Below are 19002 nucleotides of genomic sequence, written 5' to 3' on the forward strand. Positions count from 1 at the left end.
ATTATAGCAAACAAGAGTGGAGGTAGTCTTAGGCTATTTCAGTGATCATAAAGGTTATATTTTGATACATTGCTTAAAAGGATGAGGTATGTACCATAGAGAAGGCAACGAATCTACTGGTTTCAGACCAATCAGGGATCCCAGGATGGTGGCCATGCCACTGGAGTCGTTCTGCCGTTGGAAATTTATCAAGACCAAACGATTCACATCCACTGCAATTTGGTTGAAAACTCATCAGATTTGGTGGCACATCGCATATATTAATGATTAGATTGTTGGTAGATGATGTTGATGTACTTACTGACGAAACTTGATCATTAGGCAGCAGAAACGGTAGAAATCTGAGGATTCCTCCTTTCTATCCCAACGAAAGTAGTTAAGCTGCAGTATGTTCAGCTCGTGCAATCAGCTATATGAGAAATCAATATGAACTGAGTTGACGATGATGAATGCTTACGTAATTGTCGTGGCAATACGTGTTGTTGTTGCCTCCTTTTGTATGACCATACTCGTCGCCCATACAAATCATTGGAGTTCCCTGCAGCAACAGAAATTTCAGTCACGGCTTACAGAATGGGTGATTCTGCATTGCATTGTCAAAGAAAGACCCTGCTGAAAACTAGGTAAGTTTACTAGAGTAACATAAAATGGTTTGTGAACATTCTGAAATTCATGAAAGATCCTCTGGGCACCATCACTCAAGACCATATGATTTCATCCAACAAAAAAAAAAAAAAATCAGAAAAGAACTACATTAAATCAATATAACTTTGTTTAACCTTTGGTACCACTGCTTCCGTGCAGATAAACCATATCTCTATTGAATGATTTTAGTAAAATAACTTAAGGAAAAAGTTAGCCTACCAGTAGCTATGGTTAATGGTTAAATCTAACTTGAATTTAGTGTTTTTGACGAATCTAGGCCTTAATTCCTTGTTAATATTGTATTAGTGTTTGCCAGGTGCTTGTCTTATCAACAAAGATACTTCTTTGGACGGTGAGCTTTAGGAAATCAAAGAGGGATTATGTTTATATCTTCAAGCTCGGGCATTTGTTCTATGCAAAATCCCCATCAAATAATTTATCACAATAATAAAACAAAATTTAAATGAAGAAAAAGTGACAATTACGACAAGGACACAATTATGTCCTCAAGCAAATTGTTCACCCTCATGCAGGATAACAAGAATTGTCCTTGGTATGTCAACCTTCTTGCGAACATAATCATGTAAAGGCTGATGAAAACTTTGAATGTTGAGTAACATATCCGAAGTGAAAGAAGAATTTAATGAAAGATATGGTTACCATAGACCGTATATAAGCACTTTTGCATTGCTTGAACCATCAGTAAAACATTAATTGAATTAAATTAAATTTACCAAAACCAATACTTACTTGAGAGACCATAAGGGATAGAAAGAAATTCCGCATTTGTCTTTTCCTTAGTCTTCTAACACTTATACTTACAAACTCACCCTCCTACAAAATGCGAGGTTAAAATTTTTAACTGTAGTGAACAATAAGAGTTGTACAAAAGCAAGAGGGTATAGTCATACATTCAAAGTATTGTTCTCAGTCTTCAATTAAACAAGTTGATGTATTACGCCTTATGCCATCAAATAAAATAATATTTTCTAATTAATATTTCAGTTATTTATATAATTTTATTACTGGCATTTTTTATTTTATAAAGTCATAACTAATTGTAAAAAAACTATTAAAAACTACTCCCTTGGATTTTTGATCCCTGGACACCTTACAATTGACTTTTTGTGTCTACATATTAACTTCAGGAAATGAAACAACTTATCTAATTTTGCAAATTCATTTACACGATATATTTATGGATGAATCACTTTAATTTTCTCTTCTAAACCAGTTAATTAAAAATGAGCCAAGTTCATTTGCAAGACAATTTCATTTCCAAGTTTAATATTTGATGGCTGCCAAAAAATAGAACTTGTTTCAGAAAATTAAAAATTAAATTTTGCTTCAAAGAATTGAAAGGAATAGTATAGCTAATAGCATTTAGCAAATTACTGATGGTGGTTACTAATACTAAATCTTAGACAACAAACAATGTAGCAATTTACTAGTGCACAAGTGGTAATGGTGTAAACCATATAGATACAATTGACACTACCAAAATTATTAAATTGTGATATATACTTGATATCCATAAACACACTTGACAAGCTGTAGTATTTACCTCAAACTGATGTAGAAATGCCTAGTTGGTACAGAAGAACAATCAATTGCATACATCTTTTAGTATATTGTAGATCTGGGAAACTATAAACTTTTCTTTATCTTGAGTAGAAATTTTGCACACGTAAAACAGTTACAGCAGCATATAAAATATGAAGACATGGAAAAAGAAACCAATAGTCAAAAAGATTGCTGGATGTAGGAAATATTAATCTTCCATAAAATTACACAAAGCATAAAAATAAATATAAAAACATATTAGTTAACCTCTCCACAATTCCAGCTAAGGTTATGATTCTCCCCATCTCTATTGTCTTCACCATTTGGCATATTATACTTGTTATTATACGTCACCAGATCAGCCAATGTAAATCCATCATGTGCACATATGAAATTGATACTATTACAAGGTTTTCTACCCCCTTCCTGTTCAAAACAACAGCAAACAATGAGTTTGGACTTAAAATTTTGTTATTCAAACTAGCTAAATTTAAGAAACCTTGTGAAAGATGTAACTTTTTAAAAAAATATTACTTAAAGAAGAAATTTTTATGAACACCTGAGTTCATTCTGCCTCAAGTGTCCTATCAAATAAAAAAAAAGTTGCATAAAACTAAAAGGATAAAAGAGCTACTGCCATAAGTAGAGACTCGGGAATGGAAGAGGTGGAAGTTCATCTGATCATATTAATCAGAAACTGTAATTGATAACTGTTAGAGAAAAGAAGATCATAAACATAAGATTCATATAATTACCTGGTATAAATCGGGACTTCCACAAAGGCATTGTGCAAAAGCTCCAGAAAATCCATCTGTACCTTTGATGAATTGCCTGACTATGTCACGATACTAATAAATTGCATGAGAATAGATGTCAATATCCATCACTGGAAAAAAGAATACATCAAAATTCAACATTGAAGCATGCAAACAAGAACCATGTGCTCATACCCATTCTATAACTTCCTAGGAACAGATTCCCAATACTATAGCCCATTCTCGTACTACAATATGCTAACGCCAAGTTTTAAAATGTTAGTTTTGATCCATAATCAGAATGTATAGAAGTGTCAACCTATGTTGACAAGATACTGGTGATTATGTCAACTATGCAAATGTGGTGCAATAAAGGGGAAAAAGAGGAAGAAGAAATAGGAAGTAGAGAACTAAGAAACATTGGCAAAAGAAGTTTGGATTGCCACAGCCACTTTGATGTTGTTTGCTGAATATGTTGCTTGTTCATCCTTCTTAACCAATGTATGATGGAAGGCCTTGCCATACCTTCCTAGTTCCTCCACACTTCCCTATCAAGATCGCAGAGGATGTGAAATGGTGCATCCTATAAGGTGTTGCCATTTTAACTCTCTAGAGCATTTGGTATGGGCTCAAAACTATACTTCTTTCTTTTATCATGCAAAATGACACAGGTTTTAGACAATGTTTAACATTCAAAATGCCTATGCAGTCAAATATTCAATAAAAAGTTATTTACATGAAATTTAAGCCATCACTAAGAGTCAAAATGTCTATGCAGTCACATGTTTGATAAAAAGTTCATCATATGTAATTATTCTAGGGCCAGCATCTCATTTTCCGTAGCTTGCAGCATACTTTGAATATTTAGTAATGCTGAAAATTGCTTAAAATGTTTGGATGTTATAAAAATTCATGTGTGAACTACACCAAAGTTAGAATTCAAGCACCCCTAGGAATTCAACTCTAGTCCACAGAAAATAAAATGTGCAGCATTTAGCAAATGCTAATGTCTGTACTCATAGCGGTTAAAATTGCAATGCAGACCCAGGATCTGACAATTTTCTGATTCAATCCGGCCAGAACTATCCAGATCCTACTTGGGACGTGAATTGGGCTAGGATTTCACAATCAGTATGCCTACTCGTATAGGATGTTGGTCCGAACAAAATATATTTAGAAGGATTGAGATTTATTATAACAAATAATTTTTTCTTGTTATATCATCCGACCCCACCTAGTAAGATAAGACTTGGTTGTTGTTGTATCATTTGAGAAGGTTTCAACAATATAAGATCATCATCATTTTATAAAAGTTGCTACTTATATAAAGATGAAGCACTAACAATTGTATAATCTTTTCATATATTTTATGTTTATTTTTTTTAAGTAGAATGATAATATTTTAGATATTCATATTAATATTATTTATTGAAAGACAATAAATATGATAAATTATAAATATCAAATATAGTTCTAAAATATTCTTATTAAATTGTAGGATCATCCTATCTTATGCTTCTATCCTAAGATTATAATCGTCTATGAACTTCCTATTTCTAGGTAGGATATCAATCCTAACAACCTTGTGTACTAGTTTGAACTACTTAGAATAGTAAAGACATTTACAAAAGATTATGCTTTTTTATTCATTTAAAAAAGAATTGGTAGCTTTAGCTTAAATATAAGCAAAACCCCATATAATGATTTTGAGTAATAAAAATAGACAACTTTCAATAATAGTTGGTCTTCTAAATATTGTTTCATCTTGCAAAATAAAGGGATAAAGTCTAAGTCAAGGTGATATCAGCACAAAATAGGTTGGGCGGCATGAAATCAGACGCCTCATTTCATACAATCATAGGCTATGAGAGGTAAACAAGAATAGAGAAACTTCTAACATGAGAAAATGGATGAGTTATCTATCGGTGCAATCATGCCCCAAGTAATAGTTTAAGTTAGGTGCATTTGTGCTGCTGAGTTAGGTATATTTGTGCCACTGATAAGTATCCATTGAGTTTGTTAGGACCTGATAAGTTGCACATGAAGTTTGTGACTTGACGTGATCCAGTTATGATAGTTGACTTAGTGCAACCAAGTTAATTTGGTTTGACTTGATGGCTTAAAGGTGATTGACAAAGAATATGAGACATTCGAGGGAAAATACTAGTAAGGTGGGCTCTAGGACAAGCAACATGGAGGAAGTGATATTTCTACAATTTTGAGATCATGGAAAAAGGAAAGCTCTGTAAGTGACCCAACAAAGGATAACATATAGAGTAAAGCAAGCTTGATGCACCCAAAGAACTAAGAACCTAAAGTAAGAGAAACTCTAGGATAACATAAGAGGTTGACTAAATAGGTGACCTAGAGAAGGATGGAGTAAGGTTAAGAGCTTGAAGCATCCAAATGACTGAGGCCTTGATAGAAGATAGACTCTTAGGCAATGTAAAAATGTGACAAATGATACCTCGAAGATAGTAAACTATGAAAGATTATGTGTGAAGTGTAATCTTGGTGAATTTAGTCAACCACAGCTAGTGGGATAAGGCTTGGTTATTATTGTTATAATCAAACATCATCAAGGATAAGGTGGGTAAAATCAGTATGGGCTATCTAGTTTGGCTTGCAAACATACTTTAACTAAGGAATAAAAAGCTTCTATTTGTAGTGTTCAATCAAATCTCAATCATGGAGCTTTGAGCTAAGATGAGTAAAATGAGGATCCTCAAAATCCATTAAGGAATGACCTAATCGACTGCAAACATTCTGCTTGGGGTGAGAATGCTCGTTGTTAGGCTTGAATCAATTGAATAAGGTTTGAGTCAATTGAAATGTCGATTGTTGGCAACAAATAATTTTCAAATTCCAATCAACTAACATGGGATTTTAGTCGATTGATGTGGGATTTAAGGCCTCTCTATATAAGCGTTGGATGTGTATTATCTCAGGAAGTATGCACAAATTTGACACTAACAAAAAAAAAAAAGACTAAGTACAATTGGTAGACTTCTACTAACTATATACTTGTAAGGTTTTCTCCACCTTGAGTAAAGGAGTTTTATAAAGGGATTGCAAAGCATAATCCGCCTAATGGATCGAAAGATTATGAAGTAGATTTTAAGGTCCAAACCACATAATCCTCTCTTAGCATCGCTCATTCTTTTATTCTATTTTAGCAGTGTGTATATTCAAACACTAACGAATACTAAGAAGTTTTATTTGTCCTTTTGTAAGTGCAAGAGAAGGTAAATTTTCATTTGCAAATCCACGACCTATTCACCCAAACCCCTCTCCAATACATCAGCATCAAGAACCTAAAATAGCTTCTATGAGAAATCATGAATAGAGGTTGGTGGACGAGAACTATAATTTAATTCATTTCTTGTCTACTTCCCTTGCATCCTCCTTTTTCCCCTCCCCATGTACCAAATTGACATAACTATTCCATTTTGGCACATGTCAGTACCACTATACAACAATCTAGTAAAGCATTAAACCTGTTCTATTGTTAGGATTTTATCAAGGTATTAAAGTAGTTCCAAGAGGAACTATTAGAACAATGCCTAGTGTCAAGGAAAGGACTAGCCAACATTAAAATAATATGAAAATATTAAAGAGAAGTATAGTAAATTAAAAATAATTAATATGGATTTATATGGACAACAATTATATTCCCTAATCAATTAATGCAAACTTACAATAAAAAAAAGTTTTAATTGATAATAAGCACTAAAATAAAATATTTTATATTTCATTGCAACAAAAAATCAATGTTGATATTAAATTAAAAAAAAAAAGAGAGAAAAAAAGATATAAGAGAGGAGGGAGAACACACTTATGGAAGAGAAGGAAAAAAATGATCGCAAAGATGCAAACAATAGACATCTAGTGCAAATTGTGAGGCGACAAAAGTTGTGGGGTGGAATGCTTGGACGAATAAGGGGTATCATTAGGCTAATAAGGAAAATTAGGGTTATTTTCTAATATCAAACGAACCAATAACTTAAAAAAAATATCTATTTTTTCCTTAGAATTGCTTTGACAACCTAGTCAAACCACTTAGGCCACCAAGGTTGCCTAGGCAAATCTTTAAGGCTGATCCAAATTGCCGAGGTCACCTAGACAATTTGAGTCGTCGAGTCAATTTACCCAAGTTGCTTTTTAAAAGAGACACTAATTATGGATTACCTAGCAACTAGGAAAAGTGCTACCTTACCAAAGCCACCTAGGCAATCACCTTTTTAAATGATACATTTTATACTTGAACAGATGTAATAAAGAAATATTAAACCATTTATTTAATGAAGCACTTCATTAGTATAGCATTACTTCTTTGAAAACTAGCCTACCAATTTTTACACATTGTCAAGTATTTACTCTAGCAATTAGTTCCCATCATGATTTAAATTGTCCATTAGTAAAAAATATGATCCTGTTACAATGTTGCACCAAGTTTGAAAAAAGAATCACAAATTTAGACACTCTAGTGAAGCATGTGATAAAGTTCGAACCTTCCCATTCCACTCGGACCAAATACCAAAATGTGGAAAACTACCAACTTGATAAAGACCACCAGCATCCCATGCTTCGGCAATTAACTATTTGAAAGACAAATGGAGAGAAAAACAGTAAGACAACACACAACAACAAGTTGCAGTTAGCTAGAAAAGAATGACTACCAATCTAAAACATAAAGTGCAAGAACAATAATAAAAAATATAGTCCTTTTGAATCTTTCAAATGATGAAGTAATTTTGCAGGCTGATGGCCCATTAAATTTGAACATGCTGGCACTTTTACATCATCTGACTACAATAACACTTAAATTTAATGTTTTTCTACAAGAAAATTCACTGGTTACCTTGACTTTGGAAAGAATTGGATCATTGCTGATCATTTCAATGAGTGAAGGACTATTAAGGGGAGCTCCAGTTGTCAGCATATCCCCTTCTATTGGTTTTCCAAAAACATTTACTGGATCACATAAGCTTCAAAAAAATTTTGAATACATGAGAAGATATGTAAAATGGAAAAGCAGAGTGAAGAAGCAAACCTGCAACCTCTGGTCATAATTGATGCAAGATCAAACCGAAATCCATCAATATGCATTTCTGTAGCCCAATATCTACAACAGAAAATCTGAATATCAGGTTGCAGGAGAAGGTGGAACACATAATGTCATCTCTTTTTTTTTATGAGAAATGAACAAGAAATAAGAGAACTTACAAACTCCAAATTTACACGGGTTAGAATTTAATCGGCTTTTATACAAAATTTTGACTAGTAGAGCAACTGAATGATCCAATGTCTTTCAATAAGGTATCATGAAATTAAGATCAGTTTTCTTATCCAAACCTATTGTTCTATACACAAGACCACGAGATTACAAGAGTGGTTTCCTACACTAAAGGATGTTCTATATGAATAACAGTGTTTAAAGAAAAAACCTACGTTCTTATCCAAACCTATTTCAGTTAGATATCATCATATGAATAATAGATTGGAATTACATCCCTCAGCAAATAATATAGATAATAAAACTGTATAGTGTTGGATTTTTTTTTCAAAAATAAAAAGGCCATCAACTGTGCCGCGCAGGAAATGCTATTGAAAGAAAATTACATTAAGAAACTTTCTGAAGAATGCTAAGGAAATGCACCAAAAATGACAACTTTATATGGACTTTCCCATAAGATTTTAGCCTAGTTCATGTTTTTATGAAGGCTATTAAAAGAAAGCTCAATACATAATAAAAGGTCCAAAGTTAGACACGAAATAAACCAAAAAGTCTACCTTAAACAATCGATTATAAATTGACGAACCACTGGATGATTACAGTTGAAGGTATTGCCACAACCTGAATAATTGTAAAACTCACCCTGTCCAAAAAAAGGAGGAATTAAACAAGATCATATGTAACTGATGAATTAATCAGAATACTGTCCTTGAGCACAGCAAATGTGTAAATAAAAGAAAGAATTCCTTGAGCATGTTCTACAAGTTCTGACAGGAAGGATTGCACACTAAAAGGAAAGTTAACCTTTGGAGCAAGCATATAATATGTGCTGTTGTCAATGCCCCTAAATGAAAATATAGGACCATTCTCATTCCCTTCCGCTGTATGATTGAAAACCACATCCAACAGTACCTAAAATAAGTTCCATAAGGTATGAACATTGGAACTAGCAGGACTAAAAAAAATGGGTGCAAACTCCTGGTTACCTCAATTCCTCGCTTATGAGCTTCCCTAACAAAAGTCTTGAATTCATTTATTGCATCAAGGCCACAGTTACTTGCACCAACTGATGAGTATCTTATCATAGGTGAAAAGTAATTTATTGTAGAGTAACCCCAGAAATTCAACCTGAGAACACCAAGAGGGAAATCAATTTCAACAAGAATCATTTTCCATGATAAAATGATAGGAGATAAGATCAAGTCCAAGTTGTTATATATATATATATATATATAGAATTGAAGCCAATAATATGCTAAATAGGCTGTTTAGAAGAAAAAAAATGCAAGAATAGAACAACTCAAGTTCAACAGCAAGAAATCAGCTAAGTTAAGGGTTTGCTAATTAAGAAAATTGGTATAAATCTGATCTAAGATTCATTGTGTGAGAAACAATCTTATTAAACCAGATATGGAGATTAATAACAGAGTATCATTATTGCTCTATAGCCCTGTTTAGAAGGCAATTTTGATCAAGTTAGTAATATATTATCAGACAAAAATTAACCTGCATCAGAGCAGGGAAATGAAAAACGTTGTCAAGTTAGATGCATATAGTAGAAATCATAAATTCGCATACTAACATTTGTCAATTGACATACTTGTTCTCACCAAGAACAGAATTGTGGCTGAAATACTCCAGCTCATTGAATTCCTGGCATGGCATTAGTTCTATACAGTTGATTCCTAGTCCCTGCATGATTTCAGAGATCAGCTAACCAAAACAAGTTGGAAAACATCATGACTCTTTGTTGGAAATTGGTTTTCATTACCCATTAATCGGATAAGGATATTAACAAATTATTTCACAAGTGGATTATCATAAACCAACAAGTAGATTATCATAAGCCAATTTTGAATGAAAATTAATGTTCAAAACTATTCGAGTAATAAGGGTAGATATGACTTGACCAAAAGATGAATCGTGAACATAAATGCATGAATGCACTAACTCAAAATGTAGTGTTTAAAAAAAAACGGTTCACTTAAATAAATCAAAAGTTATGAGTTTAAGTAATTAATATGTTAATAGGTTAACGAACCCAGCTCGATTTGCTAGCAACCCAACCCAGCTTACCCTTTTAAGTACATGTCTTATATTTTGTCCCTCTCCCCTAATCCTTGAAGTCGTCGCCCTCCCCACACTCCCTATCTGAACCCTAGCAACTTTGGAGAAGATAGAAGAAGAACCCCGTTGGAACACTTAAGGTCGTGTTTTTCCTATGTCTCGCTGGTTATCTTCCGTAAAAAAAACACCAAGGCAAGGTTCCCTTTCGTTGTTTTTGCATTTACTACACCATATGGATCATAGTATGGTATTTTGATATGTGTTACATTTAATTTTGGAATTGGTTGTTAAGATTTGACGAAGTTTTATCGATTTTGGTTGAAAAATCTGGATGCAAGAGGGACTCGAAGTTTCTACTGTCTTGTAGGGGTTGTTTGGGTGAAGGAAGAAGGATCGACGGTAGGGATTTGGATTTTTCTTTCAGGTTTGTTCGAGTGAAGAAAGAAGGGGGCCAGAAAGGGGGGTTGCAAGGTGAGGTATAGTGACCAGAGAAGGGTGGATGGGAGGGCATGGGGGCAGGATCCTTTTTTTCGCATTTCTATTTTTATTTACCTCCCATCTATTAACACGTCGAACTCTATTATCATAATTGCTAGTAGAATGTTGATGCACGCAAGTTGACTGTTTGTAGGATAGCTGACGGTTTGTTTTAGCATGCAAGCAAATCATTTTATTTATTTAGCAAAGTCTTCCTAGGCATGAAAAGTAGTAATGTCTTGTTTTTAATAATGTGATCCAAGATTTAAAATTTCGACTCGTGCCGAGATTTCGGTCTTGGACTGGAACGATATGGTTTCAGTACCGTATCATACCGTGCCGATATAGTTTCGGTATTTTTTAAATATAAAATATATTAATTAAAAAATAAAATATTTAACATAGATATTTTAAAAATAAACAATATAAAAAATAATCTTAAAAAAAGGAAAAGATATGAAAATAGATAAATAAATAAATAAATAAATATTTTATTATAATTTTTAAATTAAAATAAATGAAATATAAAATTAATTAGATAATTTTATTAGGGTTTATAAACCTCTTTAGATTATCTTCATCTTAGTTAGGAGTTGATTAAAATAATTAACCTAAGTTTAATTAAAAAAAATCCGAAATCTGACACCACTCGCGAGCTAACATGACTTTGGCATTGCGGTGGGACTGTGCGACCCCTCAGCCATGGCCACGGGGATCGTGTGCCTCCTTCGGTGCGACCGCAGTGGTCGTGCGACTCTCTGCAGCGGCCGCAAGGTCGCGCGACGCTTTCGCGGCTGGAGCGGAATGATTATGCGACCCCTCCGCTGCTGTTGTGGGGTCAAGCGACCCCTCCCTGCGGCCATGGGTTGCGCAACACGTGGCAACTATCTCGGGTCTGGTGCCGAGTTGTGCCGGTGCCGGTCGCCGGGTGGAACGAGACGTTTCGCTTGTTTCGACAGTCTCGGCACGACACTTTAAACCATGATGTGATCTATATGTGATAATGTGACGGGTAGAGGAATCCGGCTTAAGAAGAGTCCGGTGAATTTTAACAAAACAAAAGAGGTTTGAAAATCCGGCTTAAGAAGGGTCCGGTGAACCTTACTGAAGTATAAGGGTTTAGGAATCCGACTTAAGACGGGTCCAATGAACCTTGGCAACATAGTACTAGGATAAAAGTTCGGCCAAATGATCAGAGGTTGAAGTATAAAGTAACTACATCTGATGAACTGAATTCTTGTAATTTATGAGGAGGAAATGCATGAAACTAATGTCATTGTTTTCCGTTTCTTATATGGTAAATTATAAAAAAAGAAAAGAATATTTCTCTTAAATGTGAACGGATGTTATTTTTATAAATGGTTGAATTTGTTGTGTCTTTGGACTCACTAAATCCATATGGTGCAAGTAATGAGGAGACAAAAGGACTTGACGGATGAGCTTTCTTGTACCTGACAGTGGGCCTCTTTTATTTATCTAATTTTCTACATGCGTTAGGATGTTAGGTCCTAATGTTGGTGTCAAGTATGTGATTGATAGTCGATTTAAGTCCCTTTCACTAATTGGTTGCACTTTCTGCTCTCTTGAAGAATTATTTATTATTATGATATTTAAACACAAATGTATTTTGGTATCATGTTAGATCAATTCATAATGCATAATCTTTAGAGTTGAGTTGTTTAATTCGAATCGCTTAAATGTGTGTACTACATGTTTGATGAAAGGCATGAAAAAGGTTCTAGGATGTTTCACGATATGCATGAAAATATTAACTCTTGTTGATAAGAGGTGTTTAGAGGATTTATAGTTAAAATCATTTAGGGAATTAGGATTTCTCAAATCCCAAAATAGAGTTACAAATGAGACCAAATTATTATGGGTTAGATTTGATTGGGAATTAGTTTAATCTCAATTAAATAAGCAAAAGAAAAAAAATGTTTGTAGTCAAATGACCAAATAGCTACCACACTCGTTGCATGGTGCAAGAGTATCCAATAATGAACAATAAGCGAACACAAAATACCCTTCTTGGAATAGACACAAAACCAATATTCAGCATGCATGCACGTCTGGATGGCATAGTCACATCCCATTAATAGCTACCATGTTCGTTGTGGTGCAAGAATATCCAATAATAAATAATAACAATAACAACAACAACAACCAAGCCTTATCCCGCTGAGGTCGGCTATATGAATCATTTTATACCATTGAGCTCTATCTCCTATTTCATCATCTATATTTAAATAAATTTTATCTTATTTTATTATTGATAACCAAGTCTTTTTTTGTCTTCCTCTTCATCATTTGATATGCGTGTTTGTCATAGTTTCACATCGCCTAACTGGAGCATTTATGGGTCATCTAAGTACATGATTGCACCATCTTAAATGTATCTCTTGGAGTTTTTCCTCAATAGATGCAACTTTGACTTTCTCTCTAATGCTCTCATTTCTTATTTTATCCATTCTCATATGTCCACACATCCACCTCAACATCCTCATTTCTACAACTCTCATCTTTTACCCATGTACTCGAGTCATAGCCTAACATTCAGCTCCATATAACATAGCAGGTCTAACTGCGGTTTTGTATAATATTTTTAAAGTTTTAGAGATACTTTACGGTCACATAAAACAGCCGACACTCTCTTCTATTTCAATCATCCTGCTTATATTCTATATAAGACATCTCTCTCAATCCCTCTATTATTTTGTAAAAATGATCCTAAATATCTAAAGCTCTCGGTTCCGAGCAACTTATCATCTCCTATCTTAACAATTATCTCATTATGTCTAATATTGATCTACTAAGCTTAAAATCTTTTCCTTCTAATGTTTTCCACTAAGATTCTAGTTTAGTAAACAACAAGTGAATACAAAATAACCTTGTCAGAATAGACACGAAAGCAATATCATGCATGCGGGCACATATGGATGGCATAGTCTCAAACACACTATGTAGACCAACAACAAAGGGGCAAACTACAAAAGTCACATCCCATTAATAATACCACTTCACCCTTGTGAAGTAATCTTTTATGCCTATAAAATAAACCCCAAACTTCACTCTCAACTCACTCAAATCTCAAGTAGCATACTCTTCTTGAGTTCTCTTCACTCCTCTCCTCTCTGAGAATTCCCATACATCAAAAGTTCAGACTTAGAATTTAAAGTGCTCCTATTTAAAGTCAAAAGTCATAATTACTAATAAAATGTAAGCACCACCTAGGTGGGACAATTTTATCTAAACTAGAAAAGGTCAACCCTTACCTTGACCTTACCACTCACTCAAAAAGGAATGTCAATATCCCAAAAGGGTCTCTCAACAACAGGCAATAGTAAGTCATTGACAACTCGATCCAAACAGGCGTGTTAACTAATCCCAAAGGGGTGCATCGACTAATTACTAGGTGGCATATGTAGTCATACTGGCAACCCTATCAGATTGAACTGCTATTTAGAAAATGCTCGTTGTCCAATTGGAGATAGTTGGATCGACAACGAAAGTTTCAACAAAACTTCCCCTCTCTATTTAAATATTAAAAGTTCAATTTAATTATTCAAGACAATCTTGGAGATTTATTGATGAAAATTGGAGTGAAGTTATTTGGTAGATATTAATAGTATTAAAATAATTAGCAAAAATGCAAAGGGTAATTGAATCTATTGCTATGATAACAACCAAAGTAATCTTTCTAATCTTGTAGATGTTTAAACATACTAGATTTTAGATCTCAAGTGCTTTATAAAAATATCACACTTTATCACAAATAAGCCTCATTATTTATAACTGTATCAGTGTACAGATTGTGAAAAAATTTCTTCCAGACATACAGTGGATTGAGAAAAAATTTCTTTAGAACCCCTAAAATTCCACTATTGCCAAATTTCAATATTTTCAAGATGCCCACAAACTTGACAAGGATCTTACAAAATATGGAAGTAAACTAATCAGGATTTGTTAAAATATAAGCAAAACCTTGAAAGCATTGCCACTTGGGGGAAATTGCAAATAAAAATAAACTTTGAGGCTAATTATGGTACAAATACAAGAGATAATAACAAATTGATGCTTGTTATGCGCATCTGAAACTACATATTTATGTTCTAATCTTTCAGAACATGCAATAATATGTTGTCTTTACATCTTATTGTTGACTACTAGGTCTATTATACAGTTTCAGGTAAAAACAATTTATCTTCAAGTTATCATAGAAACAATGCTATGGATAGTCCCAAGATAGAAACTAAATGCAAAATGTTCAAAAGGTGAGAACCATGCTCTTTGTACTTATTAATACCAATATGTGATGAAAAATTTGTCTTTACCAAAGCAAAAAAGATTTCCATCTGCTTAAGTCCAGATTCTTGTTTGAAATTACTACTTAATTGTAATGGTAAGAATACCTCACAATGCCATAACTAATAGCAGAGAATTTTGCTTCCAACTTGATGTGAACTAGAAACCATCTGAACTATAACCTGATATGTGTAAATAATCTCTCTTGTCCCAAAAACTATTACACAAGAAACTGGCACTTAAAACTTGAAATGGAAAAGAAAAGTACAAACCAGCATTATGTAAAATTTTAAACCCAAAGAATATATCTGTACCTTCAAATAATCCAGCTTCCTTATTGCACCTAAGTATGTCCCACGAGAATCTATCTCACTAGAGTCATGCATTGTAAAGCCACGTAGATGCATTTCATATATTATAAGATCCTTTTGAGGGTACTGAAGAGGCATATCTCCCTCCCAATCAAACTAAAGAAAGAAAGAAAGAAAGAAATATCAAACGAAGCTCAATATTATAGTAAACATATTTTGAGTCCCAAGACAACTTCAAGTTAAAAGCAATTAATTTGATCAAATAAGTGTATTAGTTAAATTTTATAATCCAAGCTGATAAAGCTAGCTAGAAGACTTGTGAAAGTTCACCTGACACAAAGTTAACTGGTAAAACACCATCATACTTTGTTATTCTCCAGTCCATAAGATGCAAAATTAATACATCTAGCAGCTTCATATGAAATTATAAATTGCTCTTCATATGACCATAAACCCAATGCCTCTCTCATGAATCATATCCATAATAATCTAGATTTGTCCATGTTTTCCATCTTCTAATCCAGGTTAAAGGTTAAATTGGAAATTCGAATATAGATTTTAGTATATTGTAGATCATGTTCTGAATATGATGAATCTTGTCACAATTGTCTATGGTAAAATATTGTTTCATTTGCATGCCTCAGAGGGTTGGAATTTCTAGTTTGTTGTAAAGATTAGCTCATGATAAAGAACAAGATTAATATGGCCTACCTCCTACTAAGAAGAATCAATAAATTAAACAAAGAGACAAGTATCTTAGTGGTTTTCTGCTTTGGCAGCCATCACTTTGACTAGACCAAGAACTGGCTAGAGTGACAAAGGCTCCAACCAAGATGAGGCAAAGAGAAAGGAACCTCTCGTTCTTAGAAGAGGGTTTATTGAATTGTACAACCTCCTAGATCTCAGTGGAGCAATCTTGTGAACATGCTACCAAAGGAAGCCTTCATTCTTCATGAAAAATTTTACGTTGTTTTTGCTATGAAACCTGAACCTCCATGGAGAGGCTTCATCCAGAAGTTACATTATGCTGGAGACATCAATTTGCCTATGTTTTAATGTTTGAAACGAAACTTTATTAGTTTACATTTATGCATACTTCATTCTTCAAAACTGGTATCATGCCTGCCATCTGGGGCCAACAATCACCTCCAGGTCCTGGGATTCCATATTCTTCTCTGCTTATCACTGCCTAAATAAATCAGGAAGTTACACTGAGACATATCAGCGAATATAAGATGAGCAGAACATCAATCCATAGGAAAATTACAAAAAGCGCCTAATTCTAAAAGCATATAATTAGAGTTTAATGGTAAAACAAACCTTAGCATAAGGATCCAACAGAATCCGGGAAAAATCAAAGTAATGGCCTTTTTCAGGAGAACGCTTCCCATCAAACTTGTAGCCATACAACATGTTTTCAAATTCCCCTTGAAGAAAAACATGCCAAACATCCCCAGTCTTATTTACCAAGGGGTCAAGGACAACCTCCTCCGTTACTCTGTTCTGCAAATGCAGAGGAGAAAATAAACTGCATATGGCAATTGCATAACAAATCAATCAGATCGGACCCAAAACATAGAGACAGAGCTTACAGTCTTCAGATCGGAGATCGTGAAAAGGCACAATACTGCCGCCGTGGCGCAGCTAGAGTAAATAGCAAAATTGACACCTCCATCGCAAGCCGTGGCACCAAGCGGCAAAGGGCCGCCAGCGAGTACATGAGAGGGAGCCAACCCCGGCCCCTCGATGACCACGGTCCCCACCTCGGCAGCGCCCACGACACTGGCATTGCTCACCAAAGACTCTATCCTCCTCGAATCAGAAGAACCCCTCAAGCTCAAGCTCACCGGATGGCTAAAAAGAGCACGTCTTCCTCCCATACCAACTGGAAGCCCGGAATACTTTGTCCGAAATAGATCGCAATTGGCTGCGAAACTGAATCGTGAAGCGATCTGGGATAAGGCCATCCGCACTGCGGATCGAGGAAGCGAATTGAAGAACACAGCAAGAAGCGGAGGAACGCGTAGGGAATGGAAGCGAGCGCAAGGATTAGGCTTCCTCAAGGGCGGAGCGCAAGGGAGGTTTGTGCCAGTTTGCAGAAGCGAAGGAGGAGGCGGAGGTTAGGCTTAGGCAAGCTGTATTTATAAGAGAGCGTTCCTCCGACGAGGCCTTTAACACCTGGCCACTCTACACCGGAGAAGGCGCTTTTCCCTTTCTCAGTAACAAGTGTGATCGCCTGTTAATTTTGGACACTGTTCACGAAATTGTCGTCGCGAAATTGTTGTGATGGTATTGAGACCCACTGACGGACCAAATTTCGTACACGTTAAGAACAAATAATCCTCAACTGTGAACTGGGTCCTCCGTCTCGTACTTTTCCGGGAAACGTGGCCATTAATGAGAATATAACCGTTCGATGCGAATCTCACGTCCCCTGTTCAACACTAGCTCAAATTATTACATAATATTGTAAAATAATTCATTTATGTTTGGACACACCATCTAGACCCGACCCGACCCGACCCCAGGCTGGGTTTAGCCCGGGTCTGTAACTTGGTCAATAGACCGATTGCTCATTGACCTAGTTCAGGTTCATTAAATGTAAAATCGGCGAACTACCAGTTAATCATCAGTTCGGCCCGTCGATTCAATAGATTTTTTTTCCCTGTTAATCGACGGTTCCTAGCCACTGGAATCGTCGATTTCTTAGCCATTGAGGGAGGGGTGGGAGGTTTTTTTGAATATTTTTTTCAACGGTTAGGATTATTTGATCATTTTTCTTTATAAATGACTATAATTTAGTGTCTTTTACTATCCAAACTCTATAAATAGAGAGTTCATTTTATTATTCTCACACACATCTTCTCTATTCTTAATCTCAATTTCATATTCTTTATACGTTTTTGTCTTCATTTCTACGCACTTTTGTTTCCAATTTTCGATTAAACTAGAAGGAGGCCGTATAGGTGCATCATCTCGAGTTCGAAAGGGAAAGGAAATACCGCAGAAGGAGAACCCCAACATTCAATCCACCGATAATGAGATCGAGCACCTATCAAATCAGACACCCGAAACATAAGGAAGTACCGACACAATTACTTCTAAGGTTCGGGAAATTTCTCTTCTAAAGTCTTCTATTTTCACTAAACATTTTGAAAAAGTTACTCTTCCGTCGGGAGAAATGCGTGTAAAATGTAAGTACTGCAATGCTTCCTATAAATTCCAAGTCGGCGGCAATTATGGGTCGTTGAAACAACATGTAAAAACGAAGCATCTGACGGAATATGAACTCGACCGTTCTCAAACACAATTATCAAAATTTTCTTTAACTAGCGGTAGCACTGATTCCGGTTTATTTTTATATTAGAGTAATAAATTAAGAGAATCATTAGCTAAAGTTGTTTCCGTAGAACATCTTTTTTTTTAGTTTTGGATCTAAATGTACATTTGAAGATTTTTGTAAAAATCTTTTAATCTATGTATTAAACGTGTTCCTAGAACTACACTTACTCGTATAATTAAAAAATTAGTAAAACAAGAAAAAAAGAATTTAATTGATGAATTTAGTAATTTAGATAATAAAGTTTCTTTATGTTTCGATAATTGGAGTGTTCATTGGCAAACACATTCGTATATGAGTGTGACT

The 19002-nt window shown here is 34.7% G+C and overlaps 1 protein-coding gene across 5 annotated transcripts in view; it reads right to left on the bottom strand.

The window, feature by feature from the left end:
• LOC122026093 (isoamylase 1, chloroplastic-like) overlaps positions 1-17602 on the bottom strand; it is a 31151-nt gene extending 13549 nt beyond the window's left edge. For 2 of the 5 annotated variants that reach the window (XM_042584727.1, XM_042584726.1), the window contains exons 1-17: positions 16949-17602; positions 16677-16859; positions 16441-16545; positions 15360-15512; positions 9800-9891; positions 9186-9327; positions 9004-9111; positions 8757-8842; positions 8017-8088; positions 7825-7951; positions 7475-7561; positions 2964-3056; positions 2476-2634; positions 1396-1479; positions 458-538; positions 302-381; positions 95-212 (exon numbers count right to left, since the gene is read on the bottom strand). In XM_042584727.1, the coding sequence (XP_042440661.1) occupies positions 95-212; positions 302-381; positions 458-538; positions 1396-1479; positions 2476-2634; positions 2964-3056; positions 7475-7561; positions 7825-7951; positions 8017-8088; positions 8757-8842; positions 9004-9111; positions 9186-9327; positions 9800-9891; positions 15360-15512; positions 16441-16545; positions 16677-16859; positions 16949-17323 (2145 nt within the window). In that variant the 5' untranslated portion in view covers positions 17324-17602. The remainder of the gene's footprint in view (positions 1-94; positions 213-301; positions 382-457; positions 539-1395; positions 1480-2475; positions 2635-2963; positions 3057-7474; positions 7562-7824; positions 7952-8016; positions 8089-8756; positions 8843-9003; positions 9112-9185; positions 9328-9799; positions 9892-15359; positions 15513-16440; positions 16546-16676; positions 16860-16948) is intronic. The other 3 variants (XM_042584729.1, XM_042584730.1, XM_042584728.1) reach the window with 3 other exon arrangements.
• Positions 17603-19002: the final 1400 nt, after the last annotated feature.

This window comes from Zingiber officinale, chromosome 10A, assembly GCF_018446385.1.
Source record: "Zingiber officinale cultivar Zhangliang chromosome 10A, Zo_v1.1, whole genome shotgun sequence".
Lineage (NCBI taxonomy): Eukaryota > Viridiplantae > Streptophyta > Magnoliopsida > Zingiberales > Zingiberaceae > Zingiber > Zingiber officinale.